Source organism: Thunnus thynnus, chromosome 6, assembly GCF_963924715.1.
Source record: "Thunnus thynnus chromosome 6, fThuThy2.1, whole genome shotgun sequence".
NCBI lineage: Eukaryota > Metazoa > Chordata > Actinopteri > Scombriformes > Scombridae > Thunnus > Thunnus thynnus.
The window spans coordinates 30,315,322-30,330,763 of record NC_089522.1 but is presented as its reverse complement, the minus strand read 5'-3'; the positions used below and the strand labels follow the sequence as shown (position 1 = coordinate 30,330,763).

At 38.6% G+C, this 15,442-nt stretch overlaps 1 protein-coding gene across 2 annotated transcripts in view; it reads left to right on the top strand.

Annotated features, from left to right (window-relative positions):
- The window catches only part of oprl1 (opiate receptor-like 1), a 104,515-nt gene that overhangs the window by 66,861 nt on the left and 22,212 nt on the right, over positions 1 to 15,442 (top strand). For both annotated transcript variants that reach the window (XM_067593331.1, XM_067593330.1), the window contains exons 3-5: positions 7,084 to 7,171; positions 7,881 to 8,063; positions 9,563 to 9,653. In XM_067593331.1, coding sequence (XP_067449432.1) covers positions 7,084 to 7,171; positions 7,881 to 8,063; positions 9,563 to 9,653 — 362 coding nt within the window. The remainder of the gene's footprint in view (positions 1 to 7,083; positions 7,172 to 7,880; positions 8,064 to 9,562; positions 9,654 to 15,442) is intronic.

The window sequence follows — 15,442 nt, the reverse complement described above, 5'->3', positions numbered from 1 at the left end:
GCAGAAACACAGAGAGAAATAATTTAATTATTTGTTATAAATCATTTGACATGACATTAAATGTTAATACAGTGAGCTGAGTTGAAAGCTGCTGCTCAGTGCCATTGTTTGAGAAACAGAGAGAAAGAATGAAAGAAAAATAATACAGCACATGTGAGGAGTGTGTGTGTTTTTATATATTTATGTCTGTTACCATTTGTAAATAAAGAGATAGAAGCAATTTTGCTTGTACATGAGAGCTGCAAAATAATATTATGCATATCAGTCATGTTGAGAATAGCGGAGTGTCTCCATCTTTCGTTCAGTTTGATTATTTTCATAAAAGTGCAGAAAATGAGCCAAAACCAATAAGAATGTAAAGAGTCACATGCAGTAGCTTTTGCTTTGAAAGACGGCTAGAACAAAATTAATTCTAATTTTTGTTCTAATATTAAAGCTGCAAGCGGCGAGGATCGGGCCCTCACACCTTTATGCATGTTGGGGCGCGCTGCAGTCATTCTGTTATGTGTGCAGTACGCGATGCTGGACATGACATGTTGGAAATTGTGTATACATTTGATGAACTATATGTCATTTACCCTTCACTTCCTGTTGCCTGTAGGCACTACTACATAAGTGAAATATTAATACAGCAATACATTTACCAGAGAGCAACTGACACAGAAATACATTTTCATGTATATATTGGACATTGAATGTAGGAGATAACTATCACTTCCTGTGTCCACTATGTGGTGCCAGAGAACACCCACTAATTATATGTCATGTTGCTGTATTTCATGTGTAGTAAATTTCATGTGAATCGGATGATGTTAGTCACATAAAGTTGACTTCTTTTTGCCAGTAGGCGGTGCTACACAAGTGGGTCATTAATGCAGCAATATATTTGGTTAGGTCACTTGACATGCATATGCATTTTCATGAATATTGGACGTTGCACGAAGGACTGCCTTCCTGTTGTCAGTAGGTGGCGCTATTATTATGACTCAATATTGACATGTAGATGTGTTAAGGCCTGGACTCTTATCAAGCATGTGAAATTTGGGGCACATTGGACAATTATAAAGTAGAATTACAACAACTTCCTGTCTCATGTATTGGGCAAAATTGACCAGCACGCCACTCCAAGGGTATTCCATGAAAATTCAAAAGCTTCACAATTTAGCATCAAAAAGGTCTTTAGATGTCACCTACCAAATTTGAAGCCACTCAGGTCAAATCTCTAGGAGGAGTTTGTTAGAATACAGTGCTTGTCAATGGCTTCACTTTGTTATTCAATCATTACAGAGCTTTACATAATTTTCACCAGTTCTGGCGTGTGTGCCAATTTTCATGAGTTTTCGATCATCCCAAGCCCCTCAAAAATGCAATAGCCTACTATAATAATAGACACCTGATAGAATAGTATTTGCATATTCATAGATTATATACAGTAAATATAGGCATATTCATAGGGAGAGTATTTTATATACATCTTAAAACATGAAGGGAAATCTTTTAAGCTTTTACGCTACAAGGGACTAGTCATGTTTGTGGGTTTAGGCCACTTAAACATTTAGTTAAGGATAAGACAGATGGTGGTTGTGGTAAAATCTTGGGGGGAGGGCAGAGTCAGTACTTTCTGTCTCTTGCTGAGTTTGAATGTGTTGCCAGTCAGCAGTGTGCAGATACATCCAGTAAAAAAACATTTCTTTATTGTGTTGATAAAAAAATAAATCAGGGTGCAAACATATTTGCATTGCAACTTAGTTGTATATAAACTTAATTTTTAGGAAACAGGATCCAATCACACCTGTAGCTGCCAGCCCTAAATCCCTATGAATCACAGTATATTAGTTGTGTCTTAATGTATGACACAGATGTGGAGGTTGGGGTGGTGGATTGGCGTCTATCAAGTCAGTTCACTTTTTTAAAACCCTAACCATATCTTTCCAACCCTAACTATAAAAACAGCACATATGGCACTGAACATCATTTGGGGTTTTGAAGAATCTCCCAATATCAGCTTTGTGTCTGGCAATATGGGTTGGGAAATGCAAATGCCAGTATGCTGGTATTAGCTCGCAGATTGGATTTTGTTCAGAAGGTAATATCAGCCTTAGTGTTTATATGGGGACATCAAAGAAGACAGACGATAGCTGAGGAATTAACTGGCAGGAGGGTGAAAACAGAGTGAGAGAGGCATAAAGCACTAAATCATCTTTAATGGATGGTTAAATATTTTATGCTGAATTTGGAGGTAGTGGAACGGATTGTGGAAAGTGCAATGAATGCTAACAGAAACCGATCGAGTCTAATGGATCAGCGTCTTAGCTGCATTTCAGGAATGTAAGTAATATGCACTGAGGGGGATGAAGCATTAGGACCGACTGCTCAGCTTGGAGCAGTTTGAATCCCGAGAAAAAGCTTTGATCTTATGTTGGATTCACTGTTGAATCCTGTTGTCAGTCAATTAATCGATTAGATGATCTACAACAAATTGATTGAAATTCACTTATTAAAGAATAGGTTCACATTTTTTAAAGTCTATATTAAAACAATACTCACTTGCGTACGGTACCAGTCAAAAGTTTGGACACACTTTCCCATCACTTGAATGAATATGTGTCTTTTTAATGGTAATGTAAGGAAAGGCCAAAATGCTGATACAAGTGCTCTCAATACTGTCTCAAACATAGAGTTGCCTGACTGTTGCCCTCCTTGAAACTAAATCAAAAAGAGAAATACGCATATAGAATACACTCCTTAAACATCTTTGTAGCAGGGCAGTATGTGAATATCTCTTAGTATGAATTAATCTACACTGTATGTGAACGACTGTATGACTTCTCCTTGCTCGGGGCTTGACTCTGTGCCCTTTCTTTTCTCATCTTGCCCTCTTTATTTTCTTCTTCCTCTTCTCTCTGCTACTGCTGCTGCCGCCAGGAGTCTTGAACTCATAATTATAATGCAGTTATACTTTCACTGAACGTCAGAGAAGGAGAAAGAAAGGAATGGAGGTAGAGAAAACAAGATAGTGTAGGGGAAAAGGGCAGAATATCAAGAGACTGTTTCAATAGTGAAAGAGAGGAAAAAATGATTGTATTTGAACTGGAGTGCCAGAAGTCCAGAAGACAAGAGACCTAGAGACTTAAAGAGAGAGGACAAGATGTTCTGGAGGGGAGAGAAAGATAGAGGGATTGCTGGGTAGTCAAGGTCCCTGATGTAAAGAAGGGAGGAAAGCTGAACAGCCATGAAATATTCTCTCTGAAGACTCTCTACTTGCCTGCAATTTTAAGCAGAGAGAAGGAGGGGAGGAATGTAAGAGAGAGAGAGAGAGGTGGTGGTGGAGGAGGAGGACAAGTAGGCAGCAAAAGAGAGAGACAGAGAACCAAGATTAGAGTAGATGAAGCAAGATATGGACGTGGTTGAGAGGGAATAAAGTAGAAGAAGAACGGGACAGGGCGGGAAGGAAAGAGGGGTGTGGGTAGAAAGGGAGGGAGGAGACGAGGAGAAAAGGAAGAGTGTGATGAAAGATGGACTGAGAGATTGAAGGGAGCTGAAATCTATTCAGAAAGCAAGGAATGAGGTTATAAAGAGCTGGATTTAGAGAGAAGTGGAGGAATGACGCAGAAGAGGAACTGAGGAAGGGGTGGGGAAGATGCGATGAGAGGGAGGAAGAAGGAAGAGAAAGAAAAAGAGAAATGGAATAGAGGGATATCTTTGAAAGCAACAGTATAAAGGCAAATGTGAAAGAAAGACACTGAAAGAGGAGGAAACCAACAGAAAAGAGATCAGAAAAAGATGAAGAGATAGAGTATTTTGCAAGCCTTAAAATGTTTGAGTTCAAAGGACGAGCCGGCGTTGATGCTGCTCCTTTGGTAACGCTAGCAGACATATTAACAGAAAGCTACATTACTGTGTTATTCTGGGTACATAAAGCAACCTTCCTGTACTTGAAAATACACATTTGGACAACTGCATTGCATTGCAATAACAGCAAACTAACTACAAACTAAATACACAATACAAACTCAATACACAACACATTAAATGTTTACCATTATCATCTACGGCATCCTCAGGTACAATTAAACCCACCTGGGTTGTGGGAGAGCCCTCTGATTGGACAGATTGACTCAGCATTTGACCAATCAGATTCAACTGTAAAACAAGGTCAAAATTCATGCTTGTAAATGTAGTTTGTAGTTGTAACTTCAGTGTTGCATACATAGCTAGGAAATGTGTGTGTCTGTTTCTCGTGTAACTTCACTGTCGCACACAAAAGTAGGAAATTTGTTAGCCTGTCTATTTTATCGATTATAGTCTGTCTACAGGTGTTGGGGAATATTACTGTTAATGTGAAAAAAGTTGTTCTTTTGTGTCTCCAAATAGATCTGCATAAAAACTATTGACTATATCATAAAGATGGACGTAGCGAGGTGTGATGTCACCTGTTGGTTTTCATTTGAGCCAAGAGTTGCTGCTTATGGTATGTGCCATCTTTTCTGTTTAGAGCCAGGACCTTCCAAATATGGAGTGTAGGGTCTTTCACACTCTGGAAACATGCCCCACTACCTCAGTCAGAAGCATAAGCTATCTCACTAGAATCACAGAGTGATGCACACTTGGGCTAACGTTAGCTACTTTGGCTAAATTGTGCTACCAAGGCAGATTATTGTAATCAAGTTATATTAAACTTAGTGAAATATTGCCACAACAGTCTGACTTGAGTCCCAGAGCCAGGGAGAGCAGCAGGCAAGCAAACTGTCAATCACAGCTGTCAATCAACACCCACACAGCAGACATCAACGCTACTATAAGTCTTCAAATCTTATTAACAGAGCAATAATTTCTAAAATAACCACCAGCACACTCATTAGAGGGCCCAAATGTAATAACTAAGACCATAATGAATCATTGAAAAAACAAAACAAAGACATTTTGTAAATGAGAGTCAACTGGAGCCAGCATCTAGCGGCCGTCTGTGGCGTTACACTACCTACCACTACTACGTAACTTCAACATTGGCTTCTGCCTCAAGCCGTGGTTGTTGCTGCTTGGCAAAAACTGATAAACTGCAGATGCACGACAGACAAAGGCAGGAAAGATGAGAGAAGTGAAAAGCAAGAAGAGCTAAGGATGTGGAGACGGATAAAAAGTGAAGAGGAGGAAAGATGCAGAAAACCAAAAAGAAGGTAATGAGACAGACGAAAGGATAAGAGACTGAAAGACTCAGATGTTGAGATGCAAAGGGAATGGATGAGTGAGAGACCTAAAAAGAGAGAGGGGTGTTGAGTACGGTGAACATCATCTACAATTGGAGATGGGGGGGGGGGACACATGAGGAGGAAAAAGAGGCAGAGGAGGAGACAGAGAGAATGGAAGAAAGAGAGAAGGGGATGCGTTTAGGGAAAAAAAGGGAGAGTGTAAAAGTGCAAAAGAGCCTGAGGCTGGACTAAATGAAGGAGGGGCGACACAGAAACATTTGGCTGCAATGCGTTTTTGTAAGTTTTATATAAGTTTTATCAAGGACAGCTGATGCAGAAAAGACCTCAGTTTGTTCACAAATCAAAGAGACAAAAAACCTGCAGAGTTAAAGCAGATAAAGAGAGCAGATATCATGATATTTTTTATCATCATTTATATATATATCACGTTTTTACCACAGAAGTCAATAATGTATATCAAACAGAATCTGGAGGCAGCAAGTGAACATTTTTATTTATTTGTTTTTTGAGGGTGTGTGTGTGTGAGAGAGAGCGAGAGACCCAAAAACATCAAAATATAAAAGTAACAATCCCAAAAATGTAAGATGAGAGACACAAGCCAGCTAGATGTAATAAAAAGAAGGGGAACCCTTGGGGCAGTGTTCCCTCCAGGCTACCAACAGATAATTGACAATTAAATCTGACAGAAACAAAACTGTAGAAACAGGACAATCAAACTCATATTTTAGAAATAAAGTAGAAACACAAACCGCAGGGTCACATCAGGCTGCTGTTTGTTGAGTTGATACAGTACTTGATGTCACCTAAGGTGAAAAGACTGTACAAGACAAAAGCCACAAAGCCCAGCAGAGCATAACATCCCCAACCTTTCCTGTAGCATCAAAATCTGTCCAAAATGTCAATACTGCGCCACGATATCTCATAAACTTTTTGATTGAGACACCCTCAATCAAACACGCTCACAGCCTTTTCTCTTCTCTGTCTTTTAAAACCATTATATCCCCACTACCAGTGATACTTCAAGAAAAGCTAATTCATTGGTATAGTTTTTGATTCATCCAACAGTTTAGGCAGCTAGAAGTGCAACGAATGTTGTTGCGTCTTGCATTTGAGTCTTGTTAATGTTCGAAAAACTGCCCAATTTAAAAGGCTCCCTGTGGAGGGTTTGACCACTAGCGGTGCTTTAATGAAACACTTTAATGAGCATGTTGCTTTATTGTTAGTAAAAGGTTTTGTCTGAACACACCATCAGACAATCACACTTACTGTTGACTTTTAGAGTCTTGTGTGCATTACTTCTGATTGGTCTACATGTATGCACAGCTGGAAAATGTACTACTGACTGTTTCATCTACTACAGGATTATAAACATACATTTTAGACTTGGAAATAAAAGTCTAAAATTTCAACTTACGACAAGCTGAACTCATGATTAAGACTGGAAAATGTAGATGAACACCACTGGTAACTGCAGTTGAACTCCATTCCCGTAGATACATACATAAAATGTTATTAGATTGGATTTAAAACCTGAGAGATTAAGGTTGAAACAAGGCATTAACACTACCAGGTTCAGAGGCTTGATTCCCACTGTGGCCAAGTCTTTTCCCACAAGGAGCTTTGAATAAAAGCGCATACCAAATCTCATTATAACCAGCAGCACCTATAGCAGAGAGACAAGGCACCTGCAGCCACACAAAGCATCTGTTTGACATGCAGGCTGCGGACTGGATTAAACACTGAATTGGCTGCAAAGTGTTGATTAGGGTGTTAATATGTGTGTGAACTAAAATGAGCCGCTTATCTCAGGTTTTTCTCATTTGACCGAACCAACCTGTGTGTGTGTGTGTCTCTCTGCTTCTGCTCTCCTCAGATACACTAAGATGAAGACGGCCACTAACATCTACATCTTTAACCTGGCTCTGGCTGACTCCTTGTTCCTGGCTACTTTACCTTTCCAGGTAGGAATTTATCAACCATGTGCAACACAATATACAACAGAAAAAAGTATTTTTGCAAAAGTTTTAAAAAGTGTTCTCCTTGGTGTTTTACATTGTTTCTTCAACGAACAAAGACTCATGACAATGATTATTATTATTGCAAGGTTTTGCCATAACCATTTAAAGCTCAAATTATGTATTTAATGTAATATGCAAGAGGCATATGTTACACATACTACAGTAAAAACCATTCATATTAAAACATTATCATCATTTCAGTGATTTATTGCTTTGTGCCTTATCATGCGATGCCACTGCAGCGAGTATATTGTCTGGTAAAATATTACTTTAGAGCATCATTACTGTTAAAAGAAGACCCATCTTTTCACAACAATAAATCCTCATAAACTCATCGTGCCTGGAAGATTGCTTGTATTTTTTTTTATTTCTCTCTTATTTATCATTTTGTAGTTTTAAAATGTGCTGTGTAAATACTGACTTTAGCTGAATGATTCAATGCACTCAATGTCACTTTAAAAAAACAAGTTTTGCTCTCCTCTCAACAGCTGGATGTTAACAAGACTTTAACAGTCATTAGCTGCTCTGTCTTCCACTGCACTGATTTGTTTCCACTTCATTGAATTATTAACCGTCCAAAGTCATATATCAGAGGAAGTTCTCCCTTCAGCTGTATATCTGTGTTCATTCTTTGATTTCCTGATGTTACCAGGGCACTGACGTGTTTCTGGGCTTCTGGCCATTTGGGAATGCTCTGTGCAAGGCGGTTGTGTCTATCGACTACTACAACATGTTCACCAGCACCTTCACCCTGACAGTGATGAGTATGGATAGGTACGTGGCCGTCTGCCACCCTGTCAAAGCTCTGGACATGAGGACTCCTCACAAGGCCAAGGTAAACCATTTCATTTCAAAGTGAGACATTCACCTCTTCAAGACCTTCACACCTCTTTTATTCTACTCTCGAAGTCGGTTGACATGAGATCTATCTGCGAATAGAACATAATGTTACGTAACCAGGTAATTCTGATTGTCTGGTATCATGACAAAGTTATTTCATCTTCATATGTCAAACAGCTGTACAATAATAAGTAGTAAATAAAGACTCCAGCACTGGTGTTGCGCTGTGTTGCATGACCTGAAAGTTTATTTTTATGGGGGTGTACTTTGGCCAGGAATGTCTTGACACCTTTGTGTGTGATGGTATGAGACATTAAAAGGTGTGAGAAGCTATTCCTGCAATTTTTGCAACTGACTTTGACAGGTAAACACTCTGTCCTATGATGACATCTTAAGAAACATGTGTTTTCAAGAACTGATGAAAATATGACAAAATGAGGAAAAACTAAAGCTCTGCAGCAGATGATTTGACAGTTTTTTCTGTCCAATTTTCTTTATCACAGTAATCCTGCCAGATTTCTTTGATGAAAGGAAAAAAAAAAACTCTTACAGCTGGAAACTGTGGCCACAAGTGCATGTTAAACTATTTATCCTTGTAGATATTTTCACTCATCAAATAAAGGTCAACTTTGACTAATAAGCAATAATAAAGGCTGTATTCCATTCAGGTGTTTCAGTTCCAGGCCCTGGTATTGTGTATGCTGCTTTACTGCCACGTCACTACTGAGACCAGCCTGGTATCACCAAATGGTGTATAAATAACACATCAAATTCAAAAGTCATATTGAGTTTAATGACCACGCATTTTTTGCTTTTCATCGTGTCATTTCGCACCATTCAGGTCTCTAAAAATTACCTATAGTTATGTTTGAGTGACAGGGGAAGTGACGCGTTTCAGACGACGTCAATATAATGTGACTTTCTTTTCTTTCGTAAGGTGATTTTGGCTCATTAGGAGGAGGCGGGTTGGATGGATGGTCAGTCAGTTGGCAAAAAATTGCAAAAGTAACAAGAGACCAAAAAGTTGCAAAAGAGGCAGGACAATTTTAATGTCACATCAGGACATTTTAACCTGGCATTTTTACCATCACATCTGGCATTTTACTTCCATTAAACTGGACATTTTTACCGTACATTTTTTACTGCATTTTAACCCAAAACATGATCCTTCTCTAACCCTAACCAAGTGGTTTTTGTGCTTAAACCTAACTAACAGCATTAAATGACATGCAAAAAGCTTAAAATACATAGAGAAAACACAAAATGTCCTTAAAATTGATGTATTATTTATACACCATCCCATGAGATTACATTGCTGAGACAACTTAATGCAAGCTTTCATCGTGTTCTGTTATCTAAGCTATAACAAGTATGAATATCAGCATACATTATATATAAGCTATAAATTAACTCTGGTTTGCATCCTTCCTAGTTTTCCTATTGCTTACAGTTACTCTGTAACCATCATCACCATGTGATGTACTATGTCTTCAGGTGGTGAATATCTGTGTGTGGGTGTTGGCTTCAGCCTTTGGTGTCCCAGCCATGGTCATGGGGAATGTAGAGGAGGAGCAAGAACATAACAGTAAGTAATTTACACACACACACACACACACACACACACACACACACACACAGCTGTGTTGTGTGAATGAAAGGTTCTGGATTAGAGACAGAGGTTTGGAGGCTAGTATAAGGGTGTGTGTGTGTATGTAAGTGTGTGTGTGTGTGTGTGTAAATGTGTATACCTGCACACATACTGCACGGCATGCATGCACTGACCTATACACACATCCATGCTCCCTCACTATACGTGTACATAAGAACAAAACACACTTGCAGTACATATCATCATGCATACTGTACATTCACATATATTATATTTGTGACTGTGATAGTTTTTATTTAAATATCTAATTAACAGCTGTACTTTTATGGATTTGGCTGCTGAAGAAGGTGGGTGAAAAAAAGCAAAATGCTTCAAGCTATATGTAAAAAAAAAAATGCTCACAGGGTGTGATGTGAGTGAAGTTGTTCACAAGTAGTATAGCTGTCCCAGTTTTTATTGCTTTTATTGCACAGCATCTGACTGTTGTGTGATGTCCCCTTTCCTCTTCATTTCCTATCAATCAAGTGCAAAGTGATTTCAAATCAATTGCCTGCAAAGCGACTCATGATGCTCAATGTTATGAAAATTTTCACAGTGGGTGCGTGTTTGTGCAGTGTCTGGCCAAGTAGATCTTTTTAAAATGTTTGTTTTGTTGAGGGAACAATGAAATAACAGCATACTGCTGAGTCACTAGCTGATTTTTAAAAACTGTAAGTTGGTCCAATTAAGGGTTTAATATGAGATTTTGCACAAAGTCCTTTTAGTGTAGCATAATTGAATGATGGCAGTTCACAATACTGGATGTTTTTAAATGAAATAAACAAACATACATATCATGTGTAAACTGTTGTCACCGTAAACTGTCATTTATATCAATAAAGTATCTGTAACTGAATTAAATACAACTGCAGAAAACCATAATTACATTTATTTTAATGACATTATAATACAAATAAAGCAGAACCCTAATCCATTAAACAAGGCATTTATTTACAACTAGAATGGACAGCAAGGAACAAACTGACTCAAAAAAAACCTCACTGCCTTAGTGTAATGCTGCTCATCATAATTTAATAAATTTGAACCCAAGCTGCATGATGTAATATCCATTAATGATGGAGAAGAAATGAATAATGGATTTCCAAATCTACAGAACTATTGCCAGCATCATATGGAGACTAAACTTCAGAAAACATGTGTTTTTTGTGAAATATCAGCCTTCAGATCCAGCTACACGGTTTGTCAGAAAAATATTACTGCTAATGCTGTTCCCATTGTACCTTGCGGGCCTGTCCCTTCATCACATAATCTGAGAGGTTGACTGCTTATAAATCTTGCAAAAAGCTAGTAACAAAACTATACCAGTATCTTAAATCATGCTATAAGTAATTTGCTGGAACTGGCCTCCAGGTTTATATTTGAATGATGCTGGGCAGTTTTGTTTCTGTTGCTGCTCTAAAGAGACGAGTAGATTAGCAACCTTGGACCTGCAACTGCCACAGATTCCCCCATGAAGAGTTCTCAGTTTTGCTGTTTTAACCTAAATGCCCCACTGCCCTTGTAAATATATTCAAATCTGATCAGTTTAACCTTCATAATGAGGCTATAACTCTCCACGCTTGAGAACTCATTGTTGCTTTTGCCCATTTATCTGCTGTTTCATTGCCTTCTACTCCAACATGAGCTGATAATCAGAGAAATTCAACTGTACATGCAATTTTATAGAGCATCACCTATAGTTCGCTAATTAAATCTGATCCAGCCTTTTAGCGCTCCCTTCCAGGATGTACAGCTGAACTCCATTTCCTTTAATGAGATGTCAATCAGCCTGGTGCACAAGCGCTCCATGCAGGTTAATTGTGCTGTTCTTCTTCCACGACCTCAATGATTTGATCAAAAGGTGCTTAGCCCGATCTCTATGGTTCATGTCACTATTATTCAGTGTTTGCACAGCCTTCAAGTTATCACTTGTAGAACATTCTTCATCACTCCTAGTTGTATTTGAATATGACAAAACTTTTTATGTGTTTTTAAGGCTAAGGTTAAGGCTGCAGCAAGAGTAAGTTAAATACATATAGAGAAGAATTTAATTCACATTTAGTTCATATTCTAATAGCACTGTAATAATTGTATGATTTAATCATCATTTCACATTCACAAAGATACAAATAAATTAAGTTAAAACCAGAAAAAACTTGTGAATAATCTAAAGTTGTTTAGGAGATTCTTCACATTTGAGAAGGATTGAGAAAATAGTACTCTTGGTCAATGTGATTGCTCTTAAATTTTTCACTGAAAAAGTTTTTAAAAATCATACCCCTTTATGCGTCTTAACTGGATTTTTCCATAATCTTGTACTGCATATTAACTGGATATTGTGTTCACTCGTTTGTAGTGTGTGACTATTGTATTTTTCTCTTTATGTTGTTTCTGTTTATTGTTGTAACAATGTTTATGCTGCTCTTTTGGCCAGGTCACTCTTGAGAGAGGGAGATTTTAATCTCAATGAGACTTTTTACCTGGTTAAATAAAGGATAAAAAGAAGAAGAGAGAAGTTAAAATGAGCAAAATGCTCTACAAATAATGTGAGCAAAGAGGAATCAAATGAGAGTCCCAACTTAATGTCATTTTATGCTTGTGCACTCTCAACAATATAAAAACAGGATTCTCCTGTCTCTGAACCGATAAATGATAAAATCAATGAAAACATTTTTGGGGGGATTTACCATGGGAAAAGAGGGCACCAAATTTCACACAGGTACTCACCAAAGGTTAGTTGATATAAAAATAATGTTAGACACTTGAAAATCAACTTGTAATGGTAATTATATGAGTGAATGTCATACACCACCAGGGCACACTGGTGACATCACTGCTGTGAAACTCACCATGGAGTTCGATGTCAGCTTCTGTAAAGTAATACGGTTAAGTGTCCCAAATGATATCTAATTAGCCCCCATGTCAGTTAGATATCCGCACATGAATTGACAGGATGTGTCAGCATGGGAGAGCCAAGCCAAGGTTGGTGGGGCTTTAGTCATCCGGATGGTGTAAAGATCGCAGGGGACTTGAATGACACTGGATGAACGATAAGGCTAGATGTAGGGCAATTTAATGCATGGACCTACTTGCATTCCATACAAGAAAGTGCTTATAATTAAGGTGGTAAAAGGATAAACACTCAGCCTTTAATTGTTTATTACCATACATTCTTGAATATGGCTGACATTGGAGAATCTTCATCCAAGGGGCAAACAGGTTGGAACAAGTGCTGCCTTTGTCAACTGGACAAAAAGGAAGATCTTAAATGTCCACCAGTTTCATATAGTACAGAACAGGATGGCTACAGTATCATTGCAAAATATGTCCCTCAGTTTTAAGCAACGAATGCTTTACCAACCACACTTGATCCTGTCTGATTAAGGTGACTGAGGTGACTGATACCTTATTTCTTTGCCAACAACAATGTGAATTATGCTCGTTGGTTCTCTATACATGTCAGGGACATGGTGAGAGAGTTCTCTGCAGGAAACTTTGTTGTCCACAAATCATACGAACTGTTCTCAGCCATGGCAATAAACCAAGACCATGAACAGACAAATGCTGTTATAAAGGGCAATGGAGGAGTCATTGGCTTTACTGAAGATCCATCAGCACTCAAAAGATGTATGGATGCTGCGCTTGAAGTGAGGCAGCTTGTTCAGGAGTGTGAGAAATCATCAGATGTCAAGAATGAAGCTCAACATCATGATCAGACACACAAGGCTTAGAGGGTATTTGTGGAGAGTAGAAAAGCTAACCACTGTTACACAGGACGTTGGTAATCCTTTTCAGGAAGAGTCAGATAACCTTCTTACCCTTCACACAAAGGACATTGCCAATCCTGATAGTGCTGCGTTAGTAGCCACACAATATGAGAAAGGTGCACATTAAAGTCATGTATTCATGACAGCACTTGAATCCTATGTTCAATGCACATTTTTACCAGCCACTTAAGAAGAACAAAGTTGACTTCTTCAAAAGAGAAGCACATTCAAGCATCTCTATTCAGAAGACACTGAAGGAGGACTTCCATCTTTTCTCTCAACTTGTCATCTCTTGTCAAAGAAAGGAGTATGACTTAATAGAATTCTTTCAGCATGAAAACGACCCATTTCCTGCATCTCTGACTGACAATGGGCAGCTTCATGTAACCAGGAAATCTCAACTGGCTGAGATGCTTGAATCCAAAGTCAAGATGTCAGATCTTGAAGTAGTGGCAGATGCTGTTGTCTTCAGTGGCTCAGCATCAGTGAATGCCTTGGCACACTGAGCCATAAAAACTTTCAGTCAGAATGTCATGCAAGATGTTAGTCTTGCAGTAAAGGCTTATGCCACAAAGTACAAGTGCTCAGATATAATTTTTGATGTATACGTTCCATCTAGTCTGAAGGCTAAGAACAAAGCGAGGGCAGGGAATGAAAAGGAGGGTGACAGACTTCATCAAAACACCCAATAACTGGCACAACTTTTTGAGACAACAGAAAAAAAACGGATCTCTTTCATTGTCTAGCAGACAAAATTGCTGGTGTCCAAACAACAAATATGATCGTTGTGACCAAAGGACACAATGCACAGTCCAATCGAGCAATGTGTCTAAATAATGTATCTCCCTGTACACCTGAAGAGGCAGATACACAAATGTTTGTGCATGCAAAAGATTTAGTCCTAAATTACAACAAGGTATTGACATTTTAGACAAATGACACTGATGTGATTGTAATAGCAGTATCATGTTTTCCATTCCTGAAAGAGCTAGGTCTTGCAAAGCTGTGGATTGCCTTTGGTCAAGGGCGAAGCCTGAAATGGATCATCATTCATGAGATCTGCTCTGTAACTGTGCTAGAAACAAACAGAAGAATCCTGTTCTTCCATGCTTTTAGTGGTTATGATGTAGTGTCAGTATTTCAAGGCAAAGGAAAAAAAGTCTGCTTTGGACACTTGTAATGTGTATGACCAGGCCACAGTCATCTTCCCGAAACTTAGCCAACATCCACCAGCCATTGATGACAATGATATGCAGACTTTAGGGAAGTATTTAGTCACCATGTATGACAGGTCCAGTAGTGCTGTAGGAGTTAACAAGACACAACTGGACATGTTTGCAGGAAAACAGACATATATCTCTATTCCACCAACTCAAGATGCCCTCCTTCAACATGCAAAACATGCTGCCTTCCAGGCAGGATGCATATGGAGTATGCATCAGTAAATAGGCCACATTAACTGAATCCTAGTGACTGGGGGTGGACAACGTATGGCGAGGGATGGAAGGTTTGCTTGATGACTCTCCAACCTATTGCAAAGTGTTGCCAACAGCTGATGAAATGCAGATGTAAGACCGCAGATGTAAGACAGCAGATGTAAGACCGTGGAATGCCATGGAAGATGCAAATGCTATCAGTTTAGCCTGAGCTGCACTGCACTTTGTAGCTGTGTGTGCCAGTTGTAAGGTTGATTAAATACACAATGATGCATCCAGATGCCTATTTACCATGAAAGCTGAATCATCAAGTAAAATATTAGGAAACATAGAGTGTCTTAAACTTTCTAAAATTAATAAATAAATCCATCCTACAAACCCAGATGTTGTGCAAATAGAATCTCTATGTTTCAAAACATAGGAAATGACCCCTCAAATATTAATTTTGGACAGTTTGTTTTGATTATATGAAGATAATTGCATCCAATAGCCATAATTTGGTGGTTATCTTGAAAAATGGCAG